Below are 23,567 nucleotides of genomic sequence, written 5' to 3'. Positions count from 1 at the left end.
GTGTGGAGGAATTTGATGAGTGTATACTATTCACCTATGTCATATCTATATGTACACCCATTTAACATGCATTAGAACCATAATGTGGAATTCGATGCTAAATATCATGTGTTTTGCATTAAATGGCTTAGGGCAGCTCTTAAAGGCAAGGAGATCTAAAATAAGCAATTTAGACCAAAAACGATGAAGTTGGAGCTCTCTCGGCATCATTAGAACAAGGACAAGGTAAACTAGGTGGCTTACAGGCAGCGTACGGTCCATGTTACAACCATAAGTATAGTTCATAAATCCTTGAGGGCATACTTATGGCTATAAGGAGGATTCAGGGTTAATTCAGAGGATCTTACGAGCAAGGCTTACGCCTGTAAGGATGCCCATAAGAACCATCTAGAGGAGCTTACGACCACAGTGCATACCTGTAAGGGCAGTCACAAGAAGCTTACGGTCTAGTGCTTACGGTCGTAAGCTAGACCGTAATATATTTAGAAAATCTTACGAACGAGACTTACGGCCATAAGCGTGCCATAAGGCTCACGACTATCTTTCCCATCTTCCTTACAGGCTTGCCCTTACGCCCGTAAGCAACCCATAAGCAGTCGGGTATAAACAGAGCTTAAGAGGATTTTTAGGGCATCATCTACTCTATCTCTCTTTTTGATAGGGGGCGATTCTTCGAGATGAGATTAAGGAAGAAAAGGGCAAAATCTCCAGCACTTTGGCAAGATTTGGAGAGGGATTTGACCCGACATTCAAGGGGATTGGAGATCGTAGCCGTCAAACTCATCTTGGTGGCCTGTGTGGAAGCTACCTCGGCGACTCTACATCCTAGGGATTAACAAGGGGATTTTCATAGATCCTATGTCTACTCCTATTCTTTGTATCTTGAATGCTTATCCTCCATTAATAGAGGGCTAATTAGTAGATGTTTGGGTGTAGTTGGTCTCTAGGGTTTACTTTTATGACTTTGGTTGTTGGATTTTTGATGCTTTAATTGATTTGTTATTTGCAATCATATTTATTTGAATCTAATTTCTTGTTTGAATGCTTAGTTGCTAACGAGGCGAAAGCCCTAGCTATCATTTTTGATGTGCTACGTGACGAGTAGAAATACCCACCTAGCATAGACATGCCGTGATTAGAGGGAATTGTGAGTAAGCTTAGGTATATGTACTTTGGAGACTCCGTCTCCCTTAATTCTCCCGAGTGAGTTGTTGCCAATCTCCATGCTCTTTACAATTATGTGGAGTGGATTTCAGGATAAATCGCATTTCTACTATGTATTCGAATTAGGGGTAATCTCTCTCTTTTTGAAGGAGACTATTTACTTAAGAGATTGTCATTAGCTCACGGTGAGATTTCATAGAGTGTTAATGCGATTGTGTGGATATCTGTAACAGCTCTGCACCTATTCAGCTACTCTTCGGTTGAGAAATCGGGGTTTAGTATAATTCTGGAAATCTCTCGATTCAAATAGGATTACATACCTAAACAAACTTTGTTTAGTACTTCATAACCCTAGACGGATACTATGTCCGGACATCATTTTTTTCCTTGATTTCACTCCGGTCTTATTTCTTGTGTTTTCTAGTTTTCTTTTGGCTTTGTTTACACACACCACTTCAATTGTTAGGCTAATTTTCGGATTTAGAGTTATTACTAATATTCACCTGTTTCTCTATGGACTGACACTCTGCACTTCAAGTATACTTTATTACGTGATCGACATATACACTTGCTTAGGTTCCTATCAGCTAATTATGAAATACTACAAATAGTGGAGGAAAATAAATTGAAAGAATTTTCTTGCCTTCATTTATATTTTAATAAGATAGCTTAAGGTAGCTAGCTGTGAATATCCATCCAGGTTTTAATTCAACCAATCCTCATCAGCAGCTTATGTACTGTGACTCCTGCCTTGAAAGTGATTTCCACGTAAATGTCAATTTATAGCTGCCATTTTAGCCGGCATGTTTGACAAACTTTGCATTATTCCTACTATGGATGGAACAACTTCAAAATATAATTTTTTTTTTTCATTGGTACCCACAACACTTTTTTTTCCCGTAGCGTGTTACTTAAATGAAAAGTTTTTTATTTTGTTGAAAATATTAGAATATTAATAAAATGATTTTATAAAAATATAATTAATTGAAAGAAAAAAAAACTAAAGTATAAACCAGCTCAATACCTATTGTAACCACGAAAAGAAGTTAAAAAAAACTAAAATATATTTCAGCCATTTTAAGGACATCTTTTATATCTTTAGAGAATTAGAATATAACTTCGAGCATGCATTCCAATATATTTTGTAAGAAGTACCTGTAAGTTCAAACCTTGGTGTACAGGTACAATAACATCTTTTAAATATATGATCGAGTATCCAATTTTTATGCTCACAATAAAATTAGTAATAGAAAATAAATTAGTTATAGATATAATAAAGTATAAAATCATCTTTTTCATTACCTATAATAATTTTTTTTCTTGTGATATACTTCATATTTATACATAAGATTTTAACAAGCACTACAAATGAAAATTTTCTAATTTATTTCTCTTGTAACTTAAAATTTTAGGATTTAATGCCATGACTTGTTGATATTAAGAAAAGGAAAGACAAGTTTTTAAATGTTAATTATGCTATTTTATTATGCTATAAAATTTAAGAATAAAAACTAAAAATATAAAATAATATTCTAAAATACAATTGTTAATTATTTTGATATGAGATTTAAAAAATTTATTTAAAATACCATATATTTCAATTCTTACTTTACAAACCTACATACCCTAAATACTTGAAATTTTAAATATAAACGTTGTATATTTTTTTCTGCACCAAGGCCACTTCTGCCGTTTATCATATGAAAAGTTAATGACTGTTATATTTTATTACACTATAAATAATAATTACTACACATTAATCTATTAGGGTTTAATAATTGTTACTTATTACAAATCTCAACAAGCATTTAGTTTTAAATTTTATAAATAAATAAATAAACACACACACACACATATATATATATATATTCTAAGTAATTTTTAAAATATAACTGTATTTTTTTTTTGTTTGAGTACCAACAAGTAGGTGCACATAAGCAGTTTTTAATTGTTCTTCTCTTTTGTCATTTTCTTTATTCATTACAATTTGTAATTTCTAATATTTATCTTTTAATAAATAAAATTTATTCATTTATTATTAACAAAATTCAGAAATAAATGAGAAAAGCGCTTGATAGAATATGGAGATAAATAATGGAGATCAATAAATAGACAAATAAATAAAGCAAGCATAAGAGCAGTAGTTTTATTTATCATGGATAGTACATAATGATACTCACATAATATTATTACACAACCAGTGCTCAAACATAGATATATCAATCCATGGAGCTGCTCATCCTCACTCTAGTGTTTTTCCTCATCCATGGATCTACTCATCCTTCCTCTAAGGATGTCCATGTCCACCCCCATGTCCACCCCCACCTCCACCTCCATGTCATCCTCCACCACCCTGTCCATATCCTCCATGTCCTTCGCCACCATGTCCATATCCTCCACCACCTCCGCCACCATGTCCATATCCTCCACCACCACCTCCACCACGTCCACCTCCACCTCCACCTCCACCTCCCTTTCCATATCCTCCACCACCATGTCCACCTTTACCTCCGCCTCCCTTCCCATATCCTCCACCACCACTACAAGAAAAACAGGAATTTGGCACGGTAGATTTGGCACGAATTTTGGCAAAAAAACCGTGACAAACTGATTTTGGCACGAATTTTGGCACGGAAATATAACCGTGCCTATAGCATGCGTGACAAATATAATTTGTCACGGAATAGTAAAACCGTGCCAAATTTTGTCACGCTTTAACTAAACCGTGCCAATTTTGTCACGGTTTTAGGCACGGTTTTTTGGTACTGTTTTTGGCACAGTTTTGTTTTGTCACGGTTTTAGGCACGGTGTCTTGTCACAGTTTTTGGCACGGTTGTATGTTGGCACGGTTTTTGGCACGATTTAGTTGTCACAGTTTTTGGCACGGTTGTATTTTGGCACGGTGTTTGGCACGATTTAGTTGGCACAGTTTTTGACACGGTTTTATATTGTCACGGTATTTGTTACGGTTTATTTGGTACCATTTTTGGCACGGTTTTATGTTGTCACGGTTTTTGGCACGATTTATTTGGAACCTTTGTTGGCACGGTTTTGTTTTGTCACGGTTTTTAGCACGGTTTGTTTGGCATTGTTTTTTTGGAGCGGTTTTTGCTTTTGTCACGCTTTTTAGTCACGGTTTATCATCGTCAATTTTGTCACGATTTTTGGCACAAAGACAATTTTTGGCACATTTTTTGTCATGATTTTTGGCACAGCTTTAAATATAATATAGTTGTTGGCACATTTTTTGTCACGTTTTTAGGCACGGTTTTAAATTTAGTAAGGATATTGGCATGGTTTTTGTCACGAAATTTGGAACAGTTTTCTTTAAAAAAATTTATAAATGGATTTATTTATTAATAAAACCTGTATTTAATTTCATCAAAATATATATTGCAATATTTGTAAAATAAGCAAAATTGTTATTACAATTATAGCATGACAATAATAAGGTCCAATCTACATAAATCCACAAAACTCTAAACATAAACCATGTATATTATGAAAAATCCTACACATCATCCTCCATGTCTTCAAGAGAATTATCGGTAGATGGAGAAATACGAACTCTCTTTTGCCATTGGAGAGTGCTCATCGGCATGTGTCCGTGACTCTCCCAGCCGGTGCTCGAGGGGCATGTGGCATACTGAGCAAAAAAATAGGCATGCTAGAAAGGTCAATACCTTGGCCACGAGTGCGACAAGCAATGATGATTCAAATAACTTCGTGACGAGTTGACTCGACTTGTATCCGTTCATTAGCGAGCATGTAACCGATCATCGACCTCGAAAGACGAGCCCCAGCAAGCTCTTCCTCTAATTCCTTAACTCATTGCGAAGTTGTTCATTTGATTCAGAAGATCCCAAGCGTGGCTTGTAAGTGGATGAAGACATCTGCCTAACAATATTACCTTTTCCTATCACTCTGTTACGACTCCCCAATGGCTACCCTCATCCCATAATTCAGTCCCGGTTAATAGAATTCTCATCCACCCCTTGATCTGCATTTATCTACTAGTGCTTTGTCAAATTCCTCCCTGCATCCATTAAAAAATAAACATATTATTAAATGATAGTGAGTTAAATTGGCTAATTAATTTGAGTTTATAAAACCATTTCTCAAATATTAAATAAAACTAGATAAATATCAAAGGTTTTTCATACATTAGTCGACTTTCCTAGGTTTTTCATACCATTAATGTCCATTGAGCAGACCTTTCCTCGAAAACAACTCTCATTAATAATATAAATTTAATCAATGACTTTCTTTACATAGAACATGAAATGCATTCCCATAATTGAAAGTAGTATAATATTAGGACTAATTAAATAAATAAATAAATAAAAATGTGATAACTGAACACAAGTGGCGTCTAAATTTAATATGCATTCTATGGCATCTAAAAAGAATGTACAAGTAAATCATGAATTGGATAATTGATCGCTGCTGCAAGACAAGGCTAACATTGTTGACTTGGTCCCACCAAAGTTCACAACTAAAACATACAAAGTTTAACTCCATGGTCCCACCAAACCAAAGCACAATAGACTAAACAATAATTGAAGCCACAAAGCGTCGCATGCTCTCATTAATTGAAGCCATCTTTAATTAATGAGACTTACATAACTTTTACTTAATTATATTTGTTTTAGTGATAATAAGAGTTTTCCATAAGCAATCATTGTCCACAAACGTCTGCATGCTCTCATTAATTGAAGCCATCTTTGACAACGTGTGCAATGGGGACTATATCCGCTTAATTAAGTAATACATTTCACATGGCAAGTTAACTATAGTATATATATATATATATATGTGTGTGTGTGTATATATATATCTTGCATATGGCCGAGGCTTTATTTATTTCTACAGGACACTTAGAAATCTGAGCTAAAAAATAGCTAATAAGAGGGGTAAATGAATAGTGTGGTTAGTTTAGATTCACATGCCATAGTTGTCTTGTTTTAAAGAACAAAATCTTAATTACAACAAATATAAGATTTAACATCAATAGTCAAGATTTAACATTTTAGGTAACAAATCAATACAAGTTCAATGTAGAATAAGTTTGGATGATTTGGAGAACCGTGTTTATTATATATATATATATATATATATATTGGTTTTATTGAAGAGAAATAAAATAAAAAGGGCGTAATTATTTATAATTAAGAATTCCAATATGTCCGTATAAAGGTGCTAGTTAGCCTTTTATAATCATTCTTATGGTTAATGAATCACAAAAACCAAAATAAAAAGGCAAAATTAGTGCTTTGGTCTTAATCAACCATCTAATCTTGATTTAAAATCCATGAACAAACAATTAATGGGTCCTTTCTACCTCTTTGCCTAACAACCACCTATAATTAATTAATTTCAGCTAGATTTATTTTGAGAAAGTAATCTCATACTTACAACAATTTGTGTCGCACGACCAACCTCGAGCGTGCCATCCTTTTTTTTGTGCGTGTGGATAAAGCATTCTTTTAGTGTCGGCTCTCTACCTAATTCCTCCGCCTAAAGGAAAAACATATTAAAGAAAAGTTAAAAATAAAGGTAAATTATAAACAACAATATTAATGGTACGTATTTATATGAATTAGAAGCATTACCAATCTTAGGCGATGCACAGCAGTACTAACAGATCCACCACGGTAAATAACAATGGAGGAGCTTCCACCCTAAACTGTGCCAAAAACAATGACAAATAAATGTATGATGTGTTTGTCACGGTTTTTGGCACGGTCAACCCTAAACTGTGCCAAAATCCGTGCCAAATACCATGGACTCCATTGTCACGATTTTTGGCACGGTTTAGGGTTGACCGTGCCGAAAACTGTGACAAATAAATGTATGATGTGTTTGTCACTGTTTTTGGCACGGTCAACCCTAAACTGTGCCAAAAACCGTGCCAAATACCATGGATTCCATTGTCACGATTTTTGGCACAGTTTAAGCTTGACTGTGCCAAAAACTGTGACAAATAAATGTATGATGTATTTGTCACAGTTTTTGGCACGATCAACCCTAAACCGTGCCAAAAACCATGGACTCCATTGTCACGATTTTGGCACGGTTTAGGGTTGACCGTGCCAAAAACCGTGACAAATAAATGTATGCTTGTGTTTGAGCATCGCTTTTTGCACGGGCCAACCCTAAAGCGTGCCAAAAAAACCGTGCAAAAATACCATGGATTCCATTGTCACGGTTTTTTTGGCACGTTTAAGCTTCGACCGTGCAAAAACAATGACAAATAAATGTATGATGTGTTTGTCACGGTTTTTGGCACGGTCAACCCTAAACTGTGCCAAAAACCGTGCCAAATACCATGGATTCCATTGTCACGGTTTTTGGCACGTTTAAGCTTGATCGTGCCAAAAAACAGATGACAAATAAATGTTTGATGTGTTTGTCACGGATTTTGGCACGGTCAACCCTAAACTGCGCAAAAAAACCGTGCCAAATACCATGGATTCCATTGTCATGGTTTTTTGGCAGCGGCTTTAAGCTTGATCGCGCCAAAAACCGCTGACAAATAAATGTATGATGTGTTTGTCACGGTTTTTGGCACTGCCAAGCTTAAACCGCGTGCCAAAAACATGCCAAATAAGCATGGACTCCATTGTCATGATTTTTGGCACGGTTTAGGGTCAGCCCGTGCCGAAAACCGTGACAAATAAATGTATGATGTGTTTAGCATCGTTTTTGGCACGATCAACCCCTAAAACGCGTACAAAAACCGTGCAAATACCATGGATTCCATTGTCACGGCTTTTTGCAGCGGTTTTAAACTTGATCGTGCCAAAAACAAGAATAAATAAATGTATGATGTGTTTGTCACGGTTTTCGCACGGTTTTTATGTCTTAATTTTTAGGCGAAAAACATAAATGGTGCTTAAATATCGTTCATGAATTGTCACGATTTAGCAACTATGCCAAATACCGTGACAACTTTGTCACTAAATTGTGTTCCGTGCCAATTTCCGTGACAAATATGGCACGGAATCAAAACCGTGCCAAATAAATCGTGCCAAATTCATGTTTTTCTTGTAGTGCACCACCTACGCCACCTCCCTTCCCATATCCACCTCCACCCCCACCTCCCTTCCCATATCCTCCACCACCATGTCCTTCTCCACCACCTCCATATCCTCCGCCATATTCCTCATTCAAGGTCCTCGCCGCCGAGGACAGACTTATGGCTACGAGAAGCATGAAGCCAAGAACCAAAAGCTTTGTGTTCTTAGCCATTGTGGATGTAGTAGTAGTAGCTAGCACAAGTAGAAGCAAGGGATGTGGAGCTGCAGAGTGGAAGGGAGGGCTATTTATAAGGGTTTTCTTGCATGGGACGTGGCTTTGTTGGATGTTACATTTTAACTACTCCCCATGTTTGATATGCGGACTTTTAAAACGCGCCAAAATAAATTTCTATGCTTTTGACGATTTCTCACATAGTAACACATAATTTTTTATTTTTAACTTTAGTTTATTTTTCAAATAATTTTAGTTTATGTTTCAAACTTTCAAATAAGGGTTTCGGGTTATATAAATATAAAATAATAATTATTATTTTTTAAAACCGTCAATAAGGGGACTTTTAAACGCTTTGAACTTGTGATTAATGATATATATGAGACTAGAGTAAGATTACCTCACTACGTTGATATTTAATGATTTTGTAAAACATAATAATCAATAGTAATATAAGATAAAGAACCAGCTGGAAGCCTCTAGATCTATTATCAAGTGCAGCCTAGACTTGGTGAATTCTTCCTCTTAATTTGGGTGAAAATCAAATTAATATCATTATGGATTCGGTTGAAGGGTCTTGACGCCGATTTTGCATTGAGTTGCCATGATTAGATAGTCCCATTAATCACTTTTAATGGTTAGGTTATTTGTCCTTTTTTTTTAATTATTTTTCAAACATTGTTGGAAATTTTGTACTTGTTTATTTTTTTTTAGAAATTGTTGTTTATTTTTTTTTAATTTTTATTATTAATAATTAAGATGTACTAATTTTTTTTAATAAAAATACATAGGTATAATTCTTTGAGTAATTCTTCTATTTTCTTAATTTTTTTCAATCTTTTTATTTTGAATTGTAACTTTTTAGTTTTTACTATTTTAATTTAGTCATATTAGTTCCCCTAAACTTTAATCCTAAACCCGTAAGAAAAAGGACTGTATGGCATAACTCACTTAAAAGTAGAAGAGGGACTAAAATATTATAATTTTAAAAAAAATAAAAAAATAAGTTTGAAAAATAGAAAAACTATTTAGAGAATTATACCACATATACAACACTTCTGGTAACATAGATTTTCAAATAAATAATAAAATGCTGAGATTTATAAATTATGCATAAAAAAAATGAAAACAGTCCTAAACAAAAGATTCCTAATTATCTCCTTTGTTCTATTAAGATTTCTTTTTCAAGTATGTCTTATTTAGAGGTGGGCACGGGCCGTCCAGCAACCCGGCCTGGCCCCGCCAGGTCACTGGCTCGGCGGGTTGGTTCATTGACCCGTAATCGGCCCGTACTGTAGACGGGTTGGGCGTTTCCCAACCCGTGACCCGACGGGTTGACGGACCCGGTTTGAAACGGGGTTGGACCCGGCGGGCCAGGTCAAACCCGGTTCCAAACCAAGCTCCAAATACTAAAGTTGGGTTTGAATAGCAAAAACTCAACCACTTGAACTACAATTTTCTTTTAACATTCATTGGCAAAACTTATATATAGATAGATGTAGGATATGGATCAAAATATTTTACATATATATTTAATTTATAAAAAATTAAGAAATCATATAATAAATTAAAAAAATTATATAAATCAATATGTAAAATATCAAAGTATCAAACAATAAATTTTCATAAATATTTTTTTTTAAATAATTATTTTGTTAATCGTCTTTTGGCTCATAAGCACTAAGTCCCCACACATGCACATTCTTAAATTCTCTTAAATAGGGGCACTCTTATTTTTCACATATATATTATATTGTTTTGTTTCAATTTATAAAATAAAAAATAAAATTACAAAAAATTGTTTTTAAATTATGTATATCAATTTATAAAAAAATATATTAGTAAAAAAGGAATATCTTTGAATAATGGGAGACCGGTTACACGATGTAAAATAACTACATGGGCTTTGATTCCTCTTAAACCCAGGAGGATACGTAGGCAATTTGATTCGACAAGTAAACAAATTAAGTGCAAGCCATTTATTTTCAAATTTAGTGTAATTTAAAATTTTCTATATTTTCTGAATTCTTAGTAATTAATTATCATCTTTCCCCAACTCTCTATCTTAATCTCAATTTTTAGTTAATTTATTTTTTATAGAAAATTTTTTGAATTTATTTTTCTATTTTTTCTGAATTTTCTGAATTTTTTTGAATTTTTTTTAATTTTTTTGAATTTTCAGAATTTTTTAGTTTTTAATTATTTTATCCGGCGGGCCAACCCGGCTCGTCCGGCACACCGGTTCAACATGGAAGCCGGGCCGGTTCTGGGCCCTGCTTCCATTGACCCGGACCCACCGGATCAAACGGGCCAACCTGTCCCGGCGGGTTCTAGACACAGCCGGGCCGAATCCAGGTTGGTGGGCCGGTGAACCGCAACCTAGCGGGTCGGGCCCACCGGGCCGGTTAACTGGTCCGTGTCCACCTCTAGTCTTATTCTCAATAAATATTACTGGGCCAGTTCTCTTGTTTTTCAATGTTTTGATTGATTTAATTTTCTTTTCTTTCCAATTATATCTTTCAATTTATAATTTCTTTATTTAAAAATAAATAAATGAATAAAACAAATAGAGTATTCCTTTCATGCCCTTGACTATAGCCATCCGTCCACTGCCACTTTGTTGTCATATGCAATCCTTCCCTCCGTTTCTACCATGCTGTTTATTTAGCATCGTTATCTTTTTTTTTTTATATTTAAATAACTCACAAAGACTTACTATTGAGATGCTAGGGATTCAAACATTCAACCTTGGGTTCCAGAAGAAAATAAGATATCTCTCTCCTATTGTTGGGTGGCACTATTCCATCCGATGCTATTTTAATTCCATTCATAATTATATCTATGACTCTTAAAAATTTCTACTTAAAAATTTACTGTCAATAACGATGTGTTCATACGAACAGAGCACCCATCTCGTCCTTAATTAACTAAGCTGCGAATTATATAATCAATCAATTAATCCATCCTAAATTCCAATCATAATCAACATTACTATCAATGAATTACACGCAATTAGTAACAGTAACATGAAATCACAAGCTTAGTTAATTTATAAATCTCTTTCAACACATAATCTAATTAATATATTCAACTTTTTTGTTTTTATTTTTTTATTTTTTCCTTTTAAAAAATGGTGTGCATGACAGGTAAAACAAGTGTTCTTTCTACACTAATTCTTCCAAACTTATAATTCACATGCATATTAAAAACTATTTATCATAATTAATCTTCATTGTGTGCCACCTCAAAAGTAGCCAAACAATTAAAACACTTAACTTTTATGCTGGAACTTGAGGATTCGATTCAACTCTCGTTCAATACATGATCAAGACAATCAATAATAAAAAGTATATTTGTTAAAATGGCTTGCCCATGTTGTATATAAAAAAAAACCTTCACTGTGTTGACATTTATATAAATATACGTATCATTGAGTTTAAGTCAAGTTAATTTTAGTTACCTTTTTACTGCCTAATCTACTTACCAATCTACTGATCATTCACTGCTAACAAGCCAAACCAGACTTGACCTTCTGGCTAGAAACCTTCAAAATTGACATAAAGTCACCTAGGGCGGTGCAAATATACAATAATATTATATAGATAATTTTTCTTGAATCATGGTTTGCAATTCAGATTGGTTAGGATTTTTAATATAAAAATAGATAAGTCATAGTTATGAGTATGGAGATTGATAACAAAAGATAAAAAAAACCAAAAAAGTCATCAACCACCAAAAAGAGATGATGATGATGATGATGAAGAAGTGCAATTGAGGAAAAAGAGTTTTGACATGTTAGAGTCTTCTTAAAAGACAAATTTTAAAATTTGAATTTAAGTAAAGTGAGAAGACATATGTTGAGTGATTAACTCCGTGCGCGTCTCTGCTGTAGTTTGTTCACGTTCCATTAAAACAAAAAAAAATCAAATCTAAAACTTTTGTAATAAAGTTCATATATATATATATATATATGAGCATCGATCCTCTGTATATGTTTATAGGATATTAATCTATGGACGTTGATCTAGACAATTAGATTACTGCACTTATGAATAGTGAACAGTGAACAGTGAACAGTGAGATGCACAAAATTTGAATTTTAACAGTTCAATCAATTATTTACATAGTAACCAAATAAATCACAACCATTGAACCTTATTCCTACTAACACTTACAGTTACACAAATTAAAAACCAAATCAACCCTGTTCCTGTCTGTGGATGTCTACGGACCTCGCAGAAACACTTTTCTATATATATATATAACGACAACTTTTCTTCGGTTGAAACAACATTTGCTTCAAATTCTTCCATTATTTTCTTTGATTTCTCTTTCCAGTGTGAACATCTATATTGGGTTTCTTTATGGGTTTTCTTTAATCTCTCCTTTATCTGAAAACTAAAATTCATTCTTAGGCTTTTTAAAAGTTTTTGCACACATAAACTCATCGAACAAATTATGAAAAAAAATATTAATACTCTCACTTATACTAATAATTATAATTGGTTATTAACTTAAGATTCAAAACCAACTCAACATAACATTGACGATCGCTAGCAAAGGGTTGATTGTGTCATGACTTGCCATGGATAACTAGTTTTAAATCACCTCAATAATTAATAATATTTCCCCATCTATATATTCCAGTTCATTCAAATTACAGATTTTATAGTTTCATGCACACATAAATTTTTTTTTTATAAATCAATAATCGTATCTTTCAAGTTAATCTTATTAAAATTTTCAATTTTCACATATTTATTAAAAAATGATTTTAATCAATAAAAGTTTATATATATATATATATATATGCATTTGTGTGGGGCCTCCCTGTGGCAGAGAGGTATAATACTTTGAATCTAGGTTTATGAGTGTTATACCACGTCACTATTATTAAAATTGTAAGATTTATATTTTGTACCATAAAACTTATTCTTGTCACACTAATTATTATTCAGTCAGAATATTGTATGATCGAATGTTAATAATATAATCTTCAATACATATTATGTAATAAACTTAAAAAGTTGAACAAATAAAACAATCTTCTAAAACAACCATTTTTATTAATTTGTTAATATTATTCTAGACATGAGATTTAAAGCATCTTACACAAAATTAGTGATGGGCACGGAACGGGCTGGGGACGGGGAGTATCTCCCCACTCACTCCCCCATTTTGGGTGGGGATTCCCCATCCTCATCCTGGTTGGGAAATCGGGGAGGAAGAAGCCCCCACTCCCGGCCCTGACTTCCCAACACAATTATTTTTTTAAAAAATTCACTAATATAATGTTTAAATTTATGAACTTAAAATCTTAGATACCAATTAAGAATCATCTTTATTAATAACAAACATGTTATTATATTATATATTTTTTAATTTTTATTTTAAAATATTTCTTACAAAAATCCAATAATCTAAGTAAAAAAATCCATTAAATTAGATATTAATGGAGACTAATCATTACTAATAATAAATATTGTATTATATTATTTATATTTTTTATTTTAACAAATATATTATTATATATATATATATATAAATTTCGGGGCGGGGACTCCGTGGGGCGGGGAGATTACTCCCCGCCCCCGCCCGCTAGAGTGATCGGGGAATTTTATTCCCTCGCCCCGTCCCTGCTGGGAGGAAACTGGGGATTCCGCACCCCAAACGGGGAAGATCCCCGCGGGTGTAGAGACTCCCCGCCCCATGCCCATCCCTATACAAAATATTATCTTTTGTATCTTGATAGATAAAAGTTTTTTTTTAAATAAGATCACAGTTATTTGAAAACGGTAATTATTTCTGTCATTCACTTCCATTAACAAATTTTACCCCTTCCAATGAGCTTGAGTTCAAGATGTGAATGAAATAAAATGTTCGCACTGCAACATGCATCAAGTAGAAAAGTAAAAATCAACAAAAGCAAGCATATATAAAAGCAGTAGTTTTATTTATCACATCACATAATGATACTCACACAATAATATTATCACACAACCACTGCTCAAACATATATATATATATATATATCAATCCATGGAGCTGCTCATCCTCATCCTAGTGCTCTTCCTCATCCATGGATCTACTCATCCTTCCTCTAAGGATGTCCATGTCCACCTCCACCACCTTTGCCATATCCACCACCATGTCCTCCTCCGCCTCCCTTCCCATATCCTCCACCGCCATGTCCACCTTCACCTCCACCTCCCTTTCCATATCCTCCACCACCATGTCCACCTCCACCTCCCTTCCCATATCCTCCACCACCATGTCCACCTTCACCTCCACCGGGCGTGTAACCCTCATTCAAGGTCCTCTCAGCAGAGGACAGACCTATGGCGAGGAGAAGTATTAACCCAAGAACCAAAAGCACTTTGTTCTTAGCCATTGTGACTATAATAATAGTAGTAAGACAAGTAGAAGTTGTAAGGGTTGTGGAGTTGCAGAGTGCATGGTGGGTATTTATAGGGCTTCTTTGCATGGGACTAGTCTTCTATGAATGTTACATTTTAACTACTCCACTATGCGTGAAATGCGGACTTTTGGAAAACATGCCAAGATTAATTTTTTTCCTTTTGACAATTTCTCACGTAGTCACATCTTATAAAATTTTCTTATTAGCTTTAATCTATCTCTCACTTTTTCAAAAGGCTCTTTGAAAACATGGACAATTATATAAATATATATATCTTCATAAAATTCATATTTACATAAAAAGATACTAATAGTTAACTTTTTTTTAACAACCTCAATTAATTATTGCTCCTTCTAGATAGACTTAGAATTTAGGTTTGATGTGTAGGGAAGGACAAGATGAGTATGGTTGAAAGGGATTGTTTCAATGCCAAGTTTATGTTGACTATTGATTCACGGCATAGCAATAAATTTTTGTTTTTCATGGGGATATACATATAAATAGGATTTTTATATGCATTTAATCATATAGTTTCGTTCATATATTTGTAATTATTTTTGGAAGCTCAACCAAGGGACTTATAAAGCCTTGAATTTGTGAGTTTAATGATGTCATAGTGATTAGAGTAATATATAATTACTTGAAAATGATAATATATACTAATGAGCTTGAAAAAATAATAACAGTTGATAATATCTGACAAACTTGAAATAATATAATATCATGCAACCATCAAAAATAGTTTGATTAAAAGCAGCAAGGAAAACCATGATTTAGTTCACTAATTCTATTTAAATTTCCACAATACATATACTCACAGGATGTTTTGACATTTCTCATAATTTGTCTCACTGTATGTTTTGATATAGTTTTTTTTTATATGTCACTATATGTTACTTATATAAGCCTTTGCATCTGTTTTTTGGAGTACCCAGACAAAAATCATTTTCTCTATACTCAGTTTTTGACATAGTGAATTTTCACTCCTCTGCTCATGGTTTTTCCATCTTGGATTTTCTGGACAAAGTTGGCGTGTCCTTTCTTTTTGTTTTTTCTTTTATTTTATTACTAGTATTACATTTATATATATATATATTGGATTAATCTGATTGAATTTTTATCAAGTTAATTTTAGTCACCTAATTGCTACCTAATTATCTACCGAACAATCTATAGCGACTATTCATAATACTAATTAGCCAATTAGACTTGTTCTTCTCTATGGATAGAAACCTACAAACTTGACATAATTAACGTTGCACCTTGCCTACAGTGGCTCAAATATACAATAATATATAAATCATATTAGCTTCAAAATAAAAGGTGATATATAAAAGATTGAGAGAAAAGAATGAATGCAATTCACTAGTGCAAGTCACCCCATATAAATACAACAATAGTGTACACATGAGTATGTATATATGTATATATGTACAAGTACTTTACCACGCCCCTCAAACTCATGGTGGGTCATGAACCGAGCGTTTGTCAACAAGAAACTGAAACTGGAAGACAATATGAGCTTTGGTGAAAAGATCAGCAATCTACTGTATAGAGGCAACATAAGGAACAAGAATACTGGCAGCAAGATAATGATGATGGATGAAGTACGTGAAGAGCGACCTCAAGATGCTTCATACGCTCATACATACAGGATTGGCAGCCATTTTGATGGCACTTTAGTTATCACAGTATATAGGAATAAGGACAAAGATAGAGACACCAAAGTCCATAAAAATCTGATACAACCAAAGAACCTCCTTAGCAGTAGAGGACATAGCACAATACTCAGCCTCAACAGTAGAAAGAGCAACAGTAGATTGTTTCTTATTTTTCCAAGAGATAAGATAATCTCCAAGGAAAATGCAGAAACCAGTAGTAGATCACCAATCAAAAGTATCACCTGCCTAATCAGCATTACAATAAGCACTCAACTCAAGAGAAAACTTGGCAGAGAAAAGTAGAGAGCGAGATATAGTGCCAAAAAGACAATGAAGAACTTATAAGAGGGCAGCATAATGAGTAGAGCGAGGAGCACTCACAAACTGAATAAGAACACGAACAACATAGACAATATCAGGCCTAGTGATGGTCAGATAGACGAGGGCACCAACAAGTGCATGAAAATGAGTGAGATCAGACAGAAGCTCACCATCAGAAGATTAGAGTCGGTGATGCAACTCAAATAGGAGTAGAGATTAGTGATATCATCTCATCGAAAATTGTCAAAAATTTACTTCTGTTGAGACATCAAGTAACCTCGACAAGAATAAGCAACCTCAAGACCTAGAAAGTAATGAAGAGGGCTAAGGTCTTTCATCTTAAACATGGTGTGTAACATCCATTTTAGAGAAATAACATTATCAACATCATCACTAGTAATAACCATATCGTCAATATAAAGAAAAAGAATAGTGAGGCCTCGAGAAGTTTGTTGTGTGAAGAGAGCTAATTAGGGAACATGATGAACATCAGGAATGTCGAAGGAGGTGAACTGAAGACGACCACATTATGTGACAGGATGAAGACTCCCATCAGCAGTACGAACACTAGAAAAGATGTGAGGTGTAGAAATAGAGACTAGACTAGAGTGATCTGTAGTCATATGATGAGTGGTGCCAAAATCTAAAATCCAGGAGGAGGAGGAAGACATAGCAGAGGAAATGCTGGAGGGCAGAGTTTACTGCATTGAATGAAGTTGTTCAGTAAGCTAAGCAAACCTGAGAGAGAATGTCAACAGAGGAAGGAGAAGCTGAAGCTGAAACAAAGGCAACATGTGGAGAGGAAGTAGGAGATCGAGGCAGGGGGCGTGATTGTGATGACTGCTGCTGCTGACGTTGCTGAAGTTTAAGACACTGATTCTTCATATGACCAGGACACTTGCAGTAATGATAGATGACAGATGATCGAGAAAAGGTAGATGAAGGAAGAGCTGGTTGCACATAAAAGCCAGAGGGTACACGAGAGGATCGTAGAGAAGTCACGGCAAGAACTGTGTCTGTAGAGAGAAGTCATGAAGATAGTGTGCTGAGATGAGTCTCCTCAGCAATAACACTAAGAATAACATCATCAAATGAGGGAAGAAGGTCCCAACTGAGCAGTTGGTTGTGAACAACCCCAAAATTAGGACGAAAACTCATCAGGAATTCTAAAGTGCACTGTGTTTGCCGAGACTGAGTACGAGTTTTACAACATTTGCATGTCAACCAAGTAGACTCCTCTAAAGAATCAATCTGATGCCACAAGGATCGCTGGTCACTGACATACTCCCTGATGGAACGCTCACGTTACTGTACATGAGTAAAGTCTTGTAAAATGGCATACTAACAAGCAGAGCTAGAATGCTCAAACATACAACTCAAGTGATCCCACATTGCATGAGCAGTGGGAAGATGTCCAATTTCCATACAAACATCAATCTCACAAGACTGACAAATAATCATCATGGTACGGTGATCAACAAGTGTCCATGATGCATCGGGCGTGGATGGTTAAGGAGAGGTACCATTGACATGGCCAAGTAGATCCATACCAAGTAAAACAATGCAAATGGTAGTAAACCATTCTCGGTGATTGGAACAGCTTAATTTGATATCGATTGGAGCTAGAAAATGTGGAGAAGAAGAAGACGATGCCATTTTTTTTGTGTTTGTTTGTTTTTCTTTTGTTTTTAATTAATATATATATATATAAATTATATGTATTATATATATGTACTGTAAACTGAGAATCAAAATAAACAAAAGAAGACAGGATTTCGAGAATTGCAATGTTGAAAATCCGAGCGCGGAACATCGTGTTGGTCTTCTGGTAGGGTTATCAATTGAAGTTGTGAGCTCGTCGGTTGAGAAGAACTCATTGGCAAGAAGAGACGGAGAGCTGGCAGTGGCGAGGAAGTAGTGATGGCCCAATTTGTCATGGCAAGCAGGGCTGAGCAGGATCTGTGCTAAGGATGGTCCGGCAGCGAGGATTTGTTCTGGTGATGATCTGCCGATGATCGCGACTGGCGGGGTGAGATCCGACAATGAGGATTGCATGGGCTGAGCAACAAAGAAAGCTGAGATGTGTTGGTCATCGCGGGTGGCTGTGGAGTGGCTAAGAGATGTTAAGTGTGGGTGGCTGGTGATGATCTGGCGATGATCGCTGGTAGCAACATGTGTAAAGGTCGTCTGCAACATGCAGAGGTCGTCAAGGATGATGAGTTAACCGAACAATCAAAGTCTAATTTTACATGAAACAAACAACAAAGCAAGAAAACAAAAACAAGGAATTCCAGATTCAACTGAGCAACCAAGAAAGAACAAAGCAAACTTATGCAAAATGCTTGTTGGAGAGCTAATAAACAATGGATGGATCAAAGGTCCGGTGAGATCAGCTAGCATCTAATACCATGATAGATAAAAGATTGAGAGAAAAGAATGAATGCAATTCACTAGGTCAAACCAACCCATATAAAATACATCAATGGTGTACACATAAGTATGTATATACATATAAATATAATATACATGTACAAAAGTACTCTAACAAAAGAGAAAACTAGAAAGTTATCACATGCTGTTAAGAGAAAATGAAATTTATCTTCACCGTCCCGGAATATAGAGACAAAGAGGTTCAAACCTAATTAAACCTTTTGTAATAAGTTCAAATATTACTAAAAATACAACGTTTTCTTCTATTGGATCATGAATAAAAGCCAGCACATATGATATATATGCTCTCTTGTTCTTTCTCTCTTTCCCCTGATTTGTCTTTCCACTGCATCAGACTAAAGATAGCTGTTTTGAACACCCGGTGTTAGTGTAGTATGTGTGAATAGTTGTGAATAGTTTAGTCCCACATCAGATAAAGAGAAGAATGAACATATGTTTATATAATACAAGATAATTAACAAATCAAATATTTTGATTTGAGAAGAATGCAAGTGGGCCCTCTAATATATATATTTATTTATTTAATCTATGAATAGGCACTTGGGCCATCTTGGGTTGAATTAAATAATTTATTATTATTATTTTTAAGAAGACATGTCACCTGTCAGTTGTTTTCTCTAACAGACAAATCCAACCGTTGGTTCACAACTCTTCATCTTTTTTAAATACAGAAACATTCTTAAAGAAGATTACTACTTTTTCAGCAAAGTTTAATTTTGGAATTTTGTTGTAACCTAAAGGAATTATTGCAAAACCTAGTGCAGACTTGTAGACGATAAATTCCTAAAAGACAGTGTTCAGACACACCTCAAAATCCACCAAATTCTTCTTCTTCGATCTGTACTTTTCCTAAAACCCAAATATATAGATTTCTTTCTCCTCTACATTTTAAAATTTTTATGCACACATCAACTCATCCAACAAAAAAAAAAATTAAGATGGTCTACACTACCACTTTGTGATCAACAAATACTTACACAACGTAATATCCCATATGACAATAGAGAACAAAGGATTGTATATACACCATGACCGGCAGTTGTGCCTGGTTTTGAATTTACTTCAACAGTTCATATTATGTCCCATCTAGTTTAATTCATTCAAATGACATGTTTTAGTGTTTCAGGCACACATCAAACTACTATCCCACTGGTTGCATCTTTCAAGTAATTTCATATAGTTTTCCAATTTTCATGTATTTATTAAAATATTATTTGAACATGTAAAAATTTATATACATGCGGGAAAACATCAAACTACTATCCCACTAGTCTTATAAGTTTTATAACAACTCACTATTGTTAAAATTGTAAACTTTATATTTTATATCATGATATTTTTATCACAGAATTATTAATTATCTAATCAAAAAATTGTATAATTGAATGTTTATAATATTATTCAATAAATCCTAGAAAAATAAAGTAAGTAAATAAAAAGAAAATTCTAAAACCATCAATTTTATTAATTTCATAATATAATTTTAAGGTGCAATTTAAAGCATTTTATTCAAAATATTATATTTAGAATCTTTATAGATAGAAGCTTTAAATTTTGATTGTATCACAATTATTTGGAATAATTAAATTATTTCTTTCATTAATTTCCATAACAAAAATTACCCTTTTTAATGCACTTGTTGAAGCCAGTGGCGGAACTAGGGCCAAAATCAAGGGGGTGCTAACTTTAATTTAAAAAAAAATTATATTACTTCAGACTTAAAATTATAATAATTAATATTTCAAAAAATATACACGATTATATCACCATGAGATAAGAGTTTAATTATTCGGTCAAATCCAATCTAGTTTCAATTTAAATATGAAATTTTTTATATTAATTCAAACTAAATAATAATAATAAATATTTTTAAAAAAATATAAAAATATATATACAATTAACAACTATCATTACTAAGTAAAAAGTTGAATCATTCGACTCAAAATACAATCTAGTTTTAACTAGTTCAATAATAAGACTCAGTAAGATTATGGCATTCAACAAAAATCAAAACGCGATTATAAAGTTGTTTTTTTAAAAATTTGAAGATTTTATATAGAAAAAAATCATTAAAGTAAATTTTTAATTGGGTGAAATAGCTTGTTACTATATAATCTAAAAAATAAGTCCACATGATATCCAAGATTATATTAAATATAAACATATAAATACATTCATATTAATTAAAAAAAAATATATAATATATATAAGTATATATGTCATATATGTGTATATATATATATATATATATATATATAAGATGGGGCCAAGGGGGCCGGTGCTCAAGCACCCCCTTGACCCCCCTCCTTCCGCCCCTGGTTGAAGCTGTAAATTAAGTGCAACCTTTGTATTGCAGCATTGGTGAGGAGGAAAAACACACTATACATATTAAAGCAAGCATAAAAAGCAGTAGTTTTATTTATCATGCGGCTGCATGATGGAACTGGTTACATTCTCACGACAGAGCGTAAAGGCAAAGGCCCTTACAGTAGTACTATTATAACAATACGACACAACAACCACTGTTCAACTTATCCAGCCATGGAGCTACTAATGCATCATAGTGCTTTTTATAATCCATGCATGGAGCTACACGTACTTTTAAGGATGTCCACCTCCACCTCCACCTTCACCTTCACCTCCGTTTCCATACCCAGACCCACTCCCACCATGTCCTCCACCACCTTGTCCACCGCCACTACTTTGTCCACCTCCACCACCGTGTCCACTGCCACCTCCACCTCCCTTGCCATATCCTCCACCACCTTGTCCGCCTCCACCGCCATGTCCACCGCCACCTCCACCACCTTGTCCACCGCCACCTCCACCTCCACTTCCTTTTCCATATCCTACACCACCTTGTCCGCCTCCACCGCCATGTCCACCGCCACCTCCACCTCCTTTTCCATATCCTCCACCACCTTGTCCACCACCGCTTCCACCTCCCTTCCCATATCCTCCTCCACCACCTTCACCTCCACCGCCGTGTCCACTACTACCTCCACCTCCACTACCTTCTCCACCTCCACCTCCACCACTATGTCCACCGCCACCTCCACCTCCTTTTCCATATCCTCCACCACCTTCTCCACATCCACCACCATTACCACCACCACCTCCACCTCCTTTCCCATATCCTGCACCACCTTCACCAGCCCCATACCCAGATCCATATCCTTCTCTACCATCACTCAAGGTCCTTGCTGCCGAGGACAGACCTATGGCTAGGAGAAGAATGAAGCCAAGAATCATAAGCTTTTTGTTCTTTGCCATTGTGTATGGTATTAGCAATTCAAGTAGAGCAAGGGATGTGGAGTTGCCGAATGGATGGGAGGGTATTTATAGGGTTTATTTGCATGGGCCATGGCTCTTTGTGACGTTACATTTTAACAACTTCCCATGTGGGAAATAGAAACTCACCAAGATCAATATCTTCCCTTATGGCAATTCCTCATGTACCCGGATCTTATCATATTTTCCTTTTAAACTTTAGTCTATTTTTCACTTTTTTTAAAGGCTATCTAAAACCACCGACACTGTTATATATATATATAGAGTCATAGTTAACTTTTTTTTTTTTTAATAACCTCAATTATTTTGCATTGTAGATAAAGTTTGGTGCTTAGGGTTTAGGTGAGGAGAAGATGAGTAAGGATGAAGGAATTGTTTGGGGAAAAAATTGAGTTGATTGTTAGTTAAGGAGTATATCAATGAATAATTGTTTTATGTGGAGATACACATTAAATAGGATTTTTATTGGATACATAAACAATCATATATTTTTGTTGATATATATGATTATTTTTTGTTAAGTTAAATTTTAAATGCTTGAATTTATGAGTTTAATGATAACAAAAGGTCAGAGTAATATTACTTGTAAATGATGATACTGATGATCTTGAAAAAAAATATTAACAATGAATAATATGAGATAAACCACCATGCAAAAACCAAAAGTAGTCTGACAAAAGTATGATTTTGTGGTGTCAAAAACCTATGACCTAACTTGCTTATTTTACTTTTTTTTTTACTAAATAAATATGAATCTTTATTTATTAATTTTTTTTTTACATTTTTATCTCATTCCCTTTGATAATAATGGTGGTTTTATTTTCTCTATGTTTTAGTTAAAAAAACTTCAAATTAGGAATAAAATGGTATGATAGTTTAAAGTCAATAAATCATATGATATGTAAAATTAACAAGCGCCTTTCATATGCTCTCATAACAACAATATATGCTCATGGTATGTTTTGATATAAGAAATGTTCATCATAATTACCCTAAAGACTACAGTTATA

At 34.3% G+C, this 23,567-nt stretch overlaps 2 protein-coding genes across 2 annotated transcripts; both read right to left on the bottom strand.

Moving 5' to 3' along the window:
* Positions 1–14,333: 14,333 nt before the first annotated feature.
* Positions 14,334–14,848, bottom strand: LOC120255211 (glycine-rich cell wall structural protein 2-like). The gene has a single exon (XM_039263092.1). The coding sequence runs from the start codon at positions 14,804–14,806 to the stop codon at positions 14,516–14,518; it is 291 nt and encodes a 96-aa protein (XP_039119026.1). The 5' UTR covers positions 14,807–14,848; the 3' UTR covers positions 14,334–14,515.
* Positions 14,849–21,652: 6,804 nt separating this feature from the next.
* Positions 21,653–22,567, bottom strand: LOC120255209 (glycine-rich protein DOT1-like). Its single transcript, XM_039263091.1, has one exon. The coding sequence runs from the start codon at positions 22,537–22,539 to the stop codon at positions 21,868–21,870; it is 672 nt and encodes a 223-aa protein (XP_039119025.1). The 5' UTR covers positions 22,540–22,567; the 3' UTR covers positions 21,653–21,867.
* Between the last annotated feature and the right edge of the window lie 1,000 nt (positions 22,568–23,567).

The sequence above is a fragment of the Dioscorea cayenensis genome, unplaced genomic scaffold (assembly GCF_009730915.1).
Source record: "Dioscorea cayenensis subsp. rotundata cultivar TDr96_F1 unplaced genomic scaffold, TDr96_F1_v2_PseudoChromosome.rev07_lg8_w22 25.fasta BLBR01000892.1, whole genome shotgun sequence".
Classification (NCBI taxonomy): Eukaryota; Viridiplantae; Streptophyta; class Magnoliopsida; order Dioscoreales; family Dioscoreaceae; genus Dioscorea; species Dioscorea cayenensis.
The sequence above is the reverse complement of the archived record's forward strand: the minus strand, read 5'-3'. Positions and strand labels throughout refer to the sequence as shown.

Bases quoted from the DNA above. Each gene is read 5' to 3' on its own strand.
- LOC120255211 (XM_039263092.1), bottom strand. From the start codon at position 14,806: ATGGCTAAGAACAAAGTGCTTTTGGTTCTTGGGTTAATACTTCTCCTC.
- LOC120255209 (XM_039263091.1), bottom strand. From the start codon at position 22,539: ATGGCAAAGAACAAAAAGCTTATGATTCTTGGCTTCATTCTTCTCCTA.